At 42.0% G+C, this 12,022-nt stretch overlaps 2 protein-coding genes and 1 pseudogene across 4 annotated transcripts in view; 1 reads left to right on the top strand and 2 right to left on the bottom strand.

Moving 5' to 3' along the window:
• Positions 1–12,022, top strand: part of TDRD9 (tudor domain containing 9) — a 147,804-nt gene that overhangs the window by 12,975 nt on the left and 122,807 nt on the right. The window lies entirely within an intron of this gene.
• RD3L (RD3 like) lies at positions 1,386–3,774 on the bottom strand. The gene is made up of 4 exons (XM_006160070.3): positions 3,465–3,774; positions 3,210–3,318; positions 2,511–2,816; positions 1,386–2,066 (listed from the first exon to the last, which is right to left on the bottom strand). Exons 3-4 carry the CDS (start codon positions 2,807–2,809, stop codon positions 1,769–1,771), a joined length of 597 nt encoding a protein of 198 aa, XP_006160132.1. The 5' UTR covers positions 2,810–2,816; positions 3,210–3,318; positions 3,465–3,774; the 3' UTR covers positions 1,386–1,768.
• Positions 11,760–12,022, bottom strand: part of LOC102496775 (ribosome biogenesis protein BRX1 homolog pseudogene) — a 6,015-nt pseudogene continuing 5,752 nt past the window's right edge.

The following is a 12,022-nucleotide window of genomic DNA, read 5'->3' on the forward strand; positions in this document are numbered from 1 at the left end:
CCGATAAAGAAAACCCCTCACAAAAAAAAAAAAAAAAAACCCTCTCCCAAAAGAAAACCCAGTTTGTCTGGTTGTAAAATTAACTGTACGGTTTGTGACCTAGACTGGCATGGGATTGATTTTCATCCTGGGATAGTGGAATGATATAACTACACCTTTTTTAATTACTGTAAGCATTTATGAATTTATTTTTTCATTTGATGTAGGGTGTGTGTGCTCACCAGAGAGAAATGGAGGGGGGGGGGGAGTGAGAAAGGATGCCCTGGGGCTGGCCCTGCTGCAGTCTCTTCTCCATTCTCTTGGGATTTTGGGCATGCATGTGCATGCACCTGGCATGATTTTCAAGCCATCAGGTCTGGGACTTGAACCATAGTTGGCCATGTGGGAGTCTAGCACCTTAACCAGTACACCACTTCTGGCCCCATTGTCAGAAGGTGCCTGTACTTGTCAGAGAAAGCACCCCCAAGTGGGGGCATGGCATAGTCATGCTGCAATCCTTTTTCTTCCATGTGTTTGTCAGATCAGGGTCCTGCCCTCATCCGCCCCCCCCAAACATACATACACACTTGCCTGGAGTGTTTTTCAACCTACCTGGAACAAGTTTTGAACTGCAGTTGGCCATGTGGGATCCAGCTCCTTATGCATAGCATTTAACTGCTGTGCTACAGGGCCTTCCCCCCCTTTTTTTTGAGTGTATATCTTAAAATTTTTTCATGCTTGCTTTAGGTGCATGCACTAGCCAGAGGGGGGGTGGTGAGAAAGTGAGAAATCGCCCCTGAGGAACATGCACTGCACCGCATTCTCTCCTCCATTCTCCTCTTGGGATTCTGGGCATGCATACACACCTGTTTTTCAAGCTGCCGGGTCAGCCCGAATCGCTTAGTTGGTCACGTGGCATCCAGCCTCCTTAACCTCTGTGCCACCTGCTGGTCCCCAATTTTTTTTTTCTTTTCTTTTTAGATGACAAAACCCATAAATCTCCAAATATAAAGTTATAGAAGTAAATTCCTTGGGCATAATTTTAGGAATGCTAAAGATAGATTTTAGCACTTTATCAAAACAGATCAGACTAATGCATAGTTTCCTACGGTTAATGAAGTTAAGAAATGCTGAACTTTATAAATGGACGCGTTTCTGTGTTGTGTCATGAATGTCTCTTGCAGAGTAGCAGCACAGAGCTGACACGCCTGGCGGCCGTTTCCTGCTAGGTCCAGGCCCATGGTTGGACTTGCCTTGCGTGTGAGGTGGGAGTGAGCCGAGTGTGGGCCGGAGCGTGGCTTTGCTTTCAGCCCACGCTGTGTCCTCGCTCACTGTCCCTCACAGCCTGTCCTGGTCCCTGCTGAGAATGACCACCACACGTTTGTTTCATTTTGGTATTATATTGTGAACGTTAAATCACATTAATCGTTTTATTCTACACATGGTCCTTTCAGAGTAAGAGTCAAAGTTAATGTCTAAATTTTATACACAGTCTGTTAAACTTCATCCTGAATAAAATGGCCTTAGTTCTGGTGAGATGCGTTTGAGATATAAGAAAATACTTCAAACTTTGTTCAGAGTATCTGGGAAACACTGCAGTTAAAAGCGTACCGTCCATTGAAAACACTACGTGTTTAGGGGTTAGAGGGACACTTTGACACACAGGCCATCTCCACAGGAACCTCGGCTTCTGACTTTGTAACAGACACTTGGTCATGTCCCTTTCGTTGGCATTCCTAGTTAGCGTCTGGTTCTAGGGTGGCCGTGAAAACTCCTGGTCACGAGCAGCTTAGCTGGATGGGTAGTAGTAGGGGAGGTCCCAGATCCTGTGTGAGAGTGTGGGGAGCCTGTTCCTGGTGTTCTTGTCCACATAACTGGAAATCGTGGGTATCTCATCTTTGTGGGGGCCCGCTGAGCTTTCACCTGCGGTGGCGGAAGTCACAGGACAGTCCGTGCTCCGAGAGTCCTCCAGGTCCTCCTGCTCGCCGCCTTCCTCGGTACGACTCAGGAAGTCTTTGAGAACTTGCTTGAAGATGTAGACGATTTCCCATGGTAACACATCGTTTTCTGCCAGGACTTCTCGAAATCTAGATGGAATGAGGCAGAGAAGAATCAGTTTACAGGGTTTCTTTTGTCCTATCCTTTGGTCTCTATCGTGCAGTGTAATGATGTACTCATCTACTAACTACCCACCTCCGAGTGATCTGTACATGGCTTTAAAATTATGCTTCGAGGGAAGGAATTTTGAATGTAATTTAAAATGCTTTCCTACCAGTAAGATATCAACAGATTGATTCTTTCTTTCTTTCTTTCTTTCTTTCTTTCTTTCTTTCTTTCTTTCTTTCTTTCTTTCTTTCTTTCTTTCTTTTTTCTTTTTTTTTTTTTTTGCCCAGCCTATTCCTAGAGATTCTGGGAGCTGGACATTCGATATATGTGATTAAAGCCCTCACATGGTGGGATGCAGTTTCCAGCCCACTCTCCAAGGAACTTAGACTGGGCAGCAGCGGGAATCACAAGAGGACAGTTTTTACCTGCTGAGAATAGTTCCCGTGTGGCAAGGTTGAACTTGGGAGCAGAGAACTTCAAGTTGTCTTTGTTCAGTAGCGGGGATGGTCGTGTGGGGATTCTGGTAGTTCCTCAGCCAGGTGTAGTCCGCACCTGTCTTCTTCACTTTTTGTTCATTTTCAATCTCCTCTGCTAACCTCTCCCTCTCCTGGAGGTGCCACTTCAGTTCCCGAAGCAGTGTCTTTGTGGCCACGTCTGAGCCCGGGTAGTGTGGGGATTTGTAGGAATCAGTTTTTAGCCATTTCATCCAGCCAAAAAGTGGCATTTTTAGCCTATAGAAATATTCTCATTTGTTTATTTGCATAAAATGTTATGGTCCTGATGATCAAATATTTGTTCCTTCACAGTAAATTTGCCAGAAAAGTGCATGAATTTTCCAATGGTTAGATATGCCAGTCCAAACAAGATTAGTACATGGATTAAAGTCTTTTAGTTTCTAACTAGGTCAGTGTCAAAAACCAAGCTTTGAAAATACTTTATGTAGTGAAGCAGAAATTAAATGTACAAAGTCAGACATGATCTACAGACAGAGCAATTTCTGAAAATAAAACTAATACTTGCTAATTGAAGTTCTTAGGAGGTTTTAAAATATTAACGTATGGAAAAGTGTTTTCTCTAAACACACTTTTGATTTATGCTTGGAACAGAAAAAGCTTAAAGCTTACCTGTTAAGTTGATGGGTCTGCTAGTGATGGTGTTGCCAGAGACGTTTCCCCCGAATGGGTGACGAAGCTGTGTCTCACTGGGGCATTCTCGTTCCCCTGGATGTGTCCTCTGTTGAGGGAGTGAGCCTCCTTACTTACCCCCCAGAAACTATGTTTGAAATAAGTAACTCTCCACGCTAGCAATGTCTTCCTTTGGAGAGCATGCTCGTTAATTCACCTTGTAAGTATCTAGAGGAGATGACAAAAATAACTTACTATTCCATCTTCACAGATTATATAATGGTCCACCTTTTGAATGTAGTTCAGTCTCTTTGAAAGCGATGCCGGCAGCTATGGGTGCTGGTCGTAAATGCATCCCGACATGTCTTTGGTAATGAGCTGAACTGTCTTCTGGAGCACACAGGCGCGCTCCTCGCTCAAGTGAAGGCTGTCGCATGATGTGGTGCTTTGCTGTGCGTAGCTGCAGGTCACAGTTTAGTGCTGTATTTTTATGCCTGTAGAGCTCTAAAAATAACCATGTTGCTTTTATTCTTCAGCTTAACTTTCAGGCCATTTAGAAGCCAGGTCACTGTCCCCTCTAATGAAAACAGGAAAAATAGATCGGATTTGACTACTTGCAAAATAATACATTCTGAGAAAGGAATTGAGCAACATAGGCAAAGCATGCTGATAGCGGTCATGTGTGAAGCATTTAACAAATGTTACAATCTGTATTTTGGTTTCTTTCTTGCAAAATACTAGTTAGAATTTCATAATCAAGCACGTATGAGTATGAAATTCTCTAACAAATGTTAGAGGAGAACGTTTTGGACACTCAAATGGATAACTTTAAAATATACTTTATAGTCTCTTTGAAAACTCAGTGATAATACAGTAGTAGGTTATTAGAAAATAGAGCCTTAATATGTAAAGTTGAAAACAAAATCTTACAATTCATCATAGATTATAAATCATTGTAGTATTTTCTTTTGGAGCTGCAGATGAAACACTTATACTTCCTATTTAGGCGAGTACTGGTGTGTAATGGTCTTTTTTGGATAGGTTTTTTGTTTTTTTTTTTTTCAAGTATTTGTCCCCTGAAGAGCCGACAGCATAAAAGGTCTTCCACTTTTTAGTTCTCTCTTAAAGGACTACAGTAGTGACTTTCCCTTTTGTAATATGTCTCTTCTGCTGCCTTTTTCTTCAAATGAGCTGTGGAAACTAGACAAGGTTTCCGTCGGGCCTGCATGTCAGGCACAATCAGAGTGATGAGTGGGTCATCCTGCGGCTCCTGTTAGGGACATGGTAGACAGCGCCAGACGTCAGGCCTCGTTATCTTCAGTTGGAGGTTTTCAGTTACATGGCGTACAGCGCTGCGAGGAGGAGGGATGGGAGGTTTAGCGTGACAGCAGTGTCCCACCACGCTTTACACTAACGTTACAATGAGTCTTGCCACTTTTTCTTCTGAATAACCTTATTGCTGCTAAACATTCCCCCCCTGAAATGGTAACAGAAACACCTGCCTATATTGGGTATGAATCGTAAGCCAGGTTTCAGTTCAAGCTTCTCTGGGGATTTGCATTATCCCTTCTTATCTACTATTTTCCCTGCCTTATCCCAGGATGTATCTGTCTGACCCAGGCCAGCTGCCCCTGACTCTTGCCATGTTTACTTCTGACCCTTGAGCTCTGCTTAAACGGGTCCTATCTTCCAAAATGCTTAGTCTTTTTCTTTTCTTCCTTTCTTCCTTTTTAAATTTTTGCCAGGGGGTGTCTGAACTCATCAGAGAGAGAGAGAGAGACAGAGACAGGAAAACCAAGCCATCACCCCCTGGGGGCATGGCCACACCATAATCCCTTTTCCTCCATTCTCCTCTGGGGATTCTGGGCATGGATGCACATGTGCCTGCTATGATTTTCAGGTTGCCAGGTCTGGGACTCGAACCACAGAGTTGGCTATGTGGGATCCAGTGCCTTAACCACCACACCAGCTGCTGGCCCAGTCATTCTCTTTTCTGTATGTCCATGTTATAATTTTCTTTTTGGGATAAATTCAAGTACCACCTCATTTTCTTAAACATTCTTTTGGCCCTACTTTTCCTTTGAATTCTGGTTTTATCTTTTTTTTTTTTTTTTTTTTTTTTTTTTTTTTTTTTTTTTTGGGGGGTTTTTTTTTTTTTTTTTTTTTTAGTATTTTGTTGTAGGGTACATGTGTTTGCCAGAGAGAGGGGGGGGGAAGAGAGAGAGCATGAAAATGAGACTCCCCTCCCCAATTGGGGATGGCCATGTCATAGTCTCTTCTTTATTCTCCTCTGGGGATTTGGGGCATGCATGCACACGTGCCCAGCATGGTTTTCAAGCCACCTGGTCCAGCACTCCAACTGTGGTCAGCCATGTGAGAGTCTAGTGCCTTAGCCATCACGCTACCTGCTGGCCCTGGACTTTACTTAGCTTTTCTGTTAAACTTTTACAAAGGCTGGTCCTTGTTTTTGCTCCCTCTTCTTACCCACATTTTCTAATGCGTTCCCATTAGATTCTGACCTGTCCTCTCATTGCTGGCTTTCAGGTCACTCAGCAGATACTTATTCATTATCTACCGTGGCAGATGGTGAGGAGTGATGGGCAGCACTGAGCTAGACAGACTGGGCTCCTGTCCTCTTGGAACTGGCTGCTTACTGGCAAGGCACTTACGGGTCAGTGTGAGCTGACGCACCTGAACTGCATCCCCACTTAGATCTCGAGGTCAGGGAAGGCCTTTCTAGACAAGGGCCGTCCTTCGGGCAGAGATTTAAAGTTCAGTGAACTAGACACACAAGGAGCTTCTTGAAGGCGGTCTCCCTTCTTCACTTGACTTGGGAGACAAACCTGTCTTGCTGTTGATATTTTTCTAAATCTGACCTCCACAGAACTCCTCCTACTGCCTGAGATAATACTGAGTATGCCTTCCTCGAATTTACTGTGGAAACCCACTTTTCCGGTACTTAGTGTATGCTACTTGTGCTATTACAAACTTTATTTCTGTCCTGTCTCTTGAAATTGTTAGACTGAGATAGAGACCAAAAGTCATTCTCTGATTACAGCAGCCACCAGACTACCATATAGATAGAGAACATAAGTATTTGTAAATCAAGATCAAGTAGTACCTTTTAAATTAACCTTTCCTGTTTATAAGGGTATAACTTGATCAGCATTGGCTTTTATTCATCAAACATTTTAGTAAATTTAATAAATGAATTCTTTCTAATGAATTGGAGGCTTACTAGAATATTTTGTGTAGAAGACAAAGGTTACACTATTATATTAAATAATTAGGCCATTTTCTTTTTGGTCATCATCATTTATAAAACATTTATTTAGGGACCAGTAGTTGGTGTAATGGCTACGTCGCTGGACTCCCATGTAGTCGGCCATGGTTTGAGTCCCGAGCCCGGTGGTCTAAACTTATGCTGGGCGCTTATGCGTATGTGCCCAGGATCCTGAGAGGAGAATGGAGGAGAAGGGATTGTGGCGTGGCCATCCCCCGAGGGGTGATTTCTCGCTTTCTGTCTCTCTGTCACTGTCTGTCTTTCTGGCGAGCGTACACACTCTATAGCAAAAACCTCTCCAAAAAAAAAAAGGCAAAAAAAAAAGGAAAACATTTATTTAAATGATTCATTATTATTATTATTTTAAAAATACACTAGAGAGAGGTAGAGTGAGATAGAGAGGGAAGATGAGAAAGCAAGTTGCTAGATCTGGGGCCAGACCACCATTGGCCATGTGGGAGTCCAGCGCCCTAAGTACCATGCCATTTGCTGACCCCATGTCATTTTTTTTTTACTAGGCTGCTTACATCTCGTTAGCTTTTATTTTCAAAAAGAATTATTTTATTTAAATTTATTTATTTTAATTTGACTCGGGGTAGTGGGGAGAGCGTGAGAAAGTAAGTGAGATAGCAAGTTGCCAGGTCTGGGACTGTAACCACGGTTGGCCATGTGGGAGTCCAGTGCCCTTAATCACCATGCCACCTGCTGGCCCCCATCTTGTTAGTCTTAACAGTATAAAATTTTGTAAGACTCAAAGTGAGATAGGATTGTGTCATTCATAATATGTGTATTTATGTAAAATTATAAGATGTAAGGAAGTACGTGAAAAAGGTAAGTCTGAAAAGACAACAGTAAAGAACCTTAAAAGGAGTGCTAAGGAGCCAGGCACAATTTTCTGTGTACTGTTGCTATAAAGTCAGGGCCACCTTGTATAGTATAGTCATGTTTCACTTAGAGCTGGGATAAGTTCTAAGAAATGCATTGCTAGATGATATTGTCACCATGTGAACCACATAGAATGTTCTACACAGACCTGGGCAGTATAGCCCACTACATACCTCAGCAGTGTAATATAGCCAGTTATGATCTCCTGGGACCACCGTCATATATGCAGTCTGCTATTGACTAAAATGGTGACATGTGGCACTTGACTGTACTCAACCAAGTTTGATTGCAGCGAAAGGTTTTCATTGTGGGAGATTAACATCCTTCTGTTTTTAATTTCTCTGTTGCTGAATTTAAACTTCTGGATTACTGGGCTAGCAGGTGGTGAGGTTAAGGTGCTGGATCCCACATGGCCAACTTTGTAGTTCAAGTCTTGGATGCAGTGGCTTGAAAATTATGCGGGGTATGTATATGTGCGTGCCCAAAATTCCAAGAGGAGACCGAAGGAATAGGGATTGTGGTATGGCCATTCCTCCTGGAGGGTTGAGTGATTTCTTACTTTCCTTCTCTCTGTATCTCTCTCTGGCGAGCCCTATAGCCAAAAACAAAACAAAAGAAAAGAAAAAACCTGGATTATTGATTCTCTTTTTAAGTTAAAAATCACATCTATGAAGTTATTAATATAAAAATACTGAACTAATTAGGAATAAAAGGAATCTAGAAATGTAATAAAAGCCATATATGAAAAGCCCACAACTAATGGCATTCTTGGTGGTAAAAAACTGGAAGTTTTTCCTTTAAGATCAGGAATAAGGCAAGGATGACCACTTTCTTCATTTCTGTTGACATAATACTAGATGTTCTAGCCAAAGCAATTAGACAAGAAAAAGTATCTAAATTGGAAAGTAAGATGTAAAATTATCTCTGTTCTGGGACCAGCAGTTGGCATAATGGCTATGTCACTGGACTCCCATGTAGTCAACCGTGGTTTGAGTCCTGGACCTGATGGCTTATACTCTGGGTGCATGTGCGTGCATGCCTAAGATCCCAAGAGGAGAATAGAAGAGAAGGGATTGTGGTATGGCCCTCCCCCCTGGGGGGTGATTTCTTGCTTTCTGTCTCTCTGTCTTTCTGGTGAGCGCATGCGCCCTATAGCAAAAACCTCTCCTGTGTATATATATATATAGATTTAAATTAAAAAAACTCTATTTATAAATATGATATATATAGAAAATCCTAAAGATTCCCCCAAAACAGAATGCAAAGCCAACACTCAAAAATCAGTGACATTTCTATAGGCTAACAGTGAATAACTTGAAGAGGAAATTACAAAGAAATTACTCCTTTTTTGTTTTGTTTTGTTTTGTTTTTAGAAAAAAAATAACTCCTCCCACCCTCAAATAAGGAAAAAAAAATGCTTTTAAGTTAAGAAAGAAGTGAAAGACTTCTATAATGAAAAGTACAAAACATTGCTGAAAGAAGTTAACACATAAGTCAATGAGAATAAGCCCATGTTAATGTACGGTAAGACTTACTGTTAAGATGCCATCACTACCTAATGTGTTCTATGGATTCAATATAATTTCTTTTTCATTCCAAAGAGTAAATATATTCACTAGAGAGAGACAGAGAGACAGAGGAAGGAGGAAGTGCCATTCGGTGGGGCATGGTCAAATCACAGTCATTTCTCTATTTCTCTGGGATTTGGGACATGCAACCACACGTGCCTGGTATGCCTTTGAAGCTGCTAAGACAGAGATTCAAACTGCAGGTAGCCATGTGGGATCCTGCCATTTTTAACCACCAGGCTATGGGGCTGGCCCCATTCAATGCAATGTCTATCAAAATCCTGATGATGATTTTTGCAGAAATACAGACACCCATCCTAAAGTTCACAAGGGATTCAAGGGACTTGAAAAGCTAAAGGAATCTTGAAGAAGAACAAAGCTAGGGCATGGTGGCGCCCGCTCTATGGCAAGAAGAACAAAGCTAGAGGATCCATGTGCTGAAACAAAGCCTGTGAGAGAGCCACAGTAATCAGACTAGTATAGTACTGGCAGAAAGACATACAGCAGAGGGGCTGAATGAAGAGCTCTGAAATAAGCCCTTGCACATGTGCTCAAATGATTTTCTCTAAGTGACAGGACCATTTAATGGGGAAAAGACAGTCATTTCAATAAACGGTGCTAGGGACTGGATTTCCACAGGTGGAAGAATGAAATTGGACCCTTATCTTAGATCATACGTGAAAAATAATTCAAAACAGATTTAAGGCCTCAGTGAAAAACCTAAAAATGTAAATATTTTATATGCAAACATCAGGTCAGAAGCATCATGACATTATATCTGGCAGTGATTTCTTGAACATGACACCAGGGCACAGGTAACAAAAGAAAAAAAAAAATAGACAAATTGGGGACCAGCAGTTGATGTAATGGCTATGTCACTGGACTCCCATGTAGTCGACCGTGGTTTGAGCACTGGACCTGAAGGCTTAAAACTCATGATGGGCGTGTGTGTGCGTGCCCAAGATCCCGAGAGGAGAATGGAGGAGAAGGGATTGCGGCGTGACCATCCCCCCTGGGGGGTGATCTCTCATTTTCTCTCTCTCTGTCTCTCTGACGAGCGCACACACCCTATAGCAAAAACCTCCCCCCAAAAAAGACAAATTGAATTTCATGAAAATTTACGAAATATGTACTTCAGAAGATACTGTTACTAGACACAGGCCAGCCACAGTGGTGCAGTGGTAGTGCAACCCTGTGCAATGCTAGAGACCATGTAGAAGACCAGGGTTCAGTTCTCGGGTCAGCCTGTATATGCCACACATACACATCATGCCCGTGATACTGGCTGGCTGGAGGGTCATGGCCGGGACACTGTTCGAGCTGCTCTTCTTTCTCCCTGTCTCTCATCAAGGAGAGAAGAGAAAGACAACACCCAGGATGGGGGAAAGTGCTTACAAATCATAGAGAATTAATACACAGATTATATAGAGAGCTCCTAAAACTAAAAAAAATTTAAAAATGGCCAGAGAGTAGGAACAGCAGATGGTGTAGTGGTTACATCTCCGGACTCCCTCATAGTTGCCCACGGTTTGAGTCCCGCATCCAGTGGCTTAATACACTGGGAATGTGTGCCAAGAGAAGAATGGAAGAGAAGGGACTACTGCGAGGCCATCCACCAGGGTGTGGTTTCTCACTTTCTGTCTGTCTCTGTCTCTTTAGCGAGTGCATGCACTCTATAGCAAACATCTCTCTCTCTTTTAAAAATAAAAAGCCAAGGAGCTTAAATTTAAGCAGCCATTTCTCCAGAGATTTATGGATGGTCAATGAGCACATTGAAATGATGCTTAGCATCACTAATCATTAGGAAAATGCAAGTCAAAATGACAATTAGATACCACCTTGTACCCACTGGGATGGCTGCTATCAGAAAAACAAAAACAAAAAACAAAAATACCAAGCATTGGCAAGCATGTGGAGCAGTTGGAACCCTTATGTACTGTTGGTAGGAATGTAAAGTGGTGCAGCCACCATGGAAAGAAGCATGACAGTTCTTAAAAAATAAAAAATAGAATTACCGTATGCATCTCTAGGTGTATATCCAAAAGAGCCAAAAGCAGGGTCTTGAGGAAACGTTTGAAAACAAGTGTTCCCTTTGTAAGCCCATGTTCTCAGCAGCGTGACTCGTGAGAGCTAGCGTCAGGGCAGCCCGAGTGTCTGTTGAGAGATGAATGGGTGAGAAGACCCATGGCATATCCATCCTGGAGCCTTACTTTGCTTTAAAAGCGAAGGAAGCTGTGATGCGTGCTGCACCGTAGGCGAACCCGGAGGACGTTATGCTAAGTGAGATAACGCCTGCCACAAAAGACACGTACGTAATGGACGACTCATCTGGCGTGGACTGGCTAGATGGGTCAGAATCCGAGACAGCAGGATGGTGGTTGCTGCAGCTGAGGATCGAAGGGAGCGGGGAGTTATTTGATGGGTATAGAGTTTCAGCTTTACCAGATGAAGAGTTATGGAGCTAGATTACAGTGATGGCTGTACAGCTTTACGAATATATTTAATAAGACTAACCTGTACACTTAAAAATAAGGTTAATTTTATGTATGTATTATAATAAAATTGAAAAAATGTTAATATTTGAGGAGAAACTATGGTTAAAATTTTGAATGTCATTTTCTCTTTAAAATATTTTAATTGAAATATTAGTACATTCACTCCTAAAAGTTAAAGATTGCTTTTTTAATATTAAAAAGACCTTTTTTTTAGAGAGAGGTTTTTTTTTTTTTTTTGAGTTCTGGTGATATTTTATTTAGAAAAAGATAAGCAACACTGGTTCTAAAGATTTCCATTTTTCTTTTCTTAAATGCCACACTAGTGTCTACTTATAGACATAAAACAGTCCTCAGTGATGGAAGTATGTACACACTGAATACAGAATAAATATTCATTGATTGCTTTTGTATTCCTACTGTCCATCTTCTTTTGCATTTTTCTAGGCCTTTTGTAATCCTTTTCTTTCTTGCTTTCAAATCGACTTTTGGCTCTGGTTTTGTCCACTGTGTTTCTACTGGCCTCTCCTCCGCTGGTATAGCAGAAACTCTTCAGTGGGATCACGAGGAGGAGTCGTCTTCGGC

Source organism: Tupaia chinensis, unplaced genomic scaffold (genome assembly GCF_000334495.1).
Source record: "Tupaia chinensis unplaced genomic scaffold, TupChi_1.0 Scaffold000671_2, whole genome shotgun sequence".
In the NCBI taxonomy this organism is placed as follows: Eukaryota; Metazoa; Chordata; class Mammalia; order Scandentia; family Tupaiidae; genus Tupaia; species Tupaia belangeri.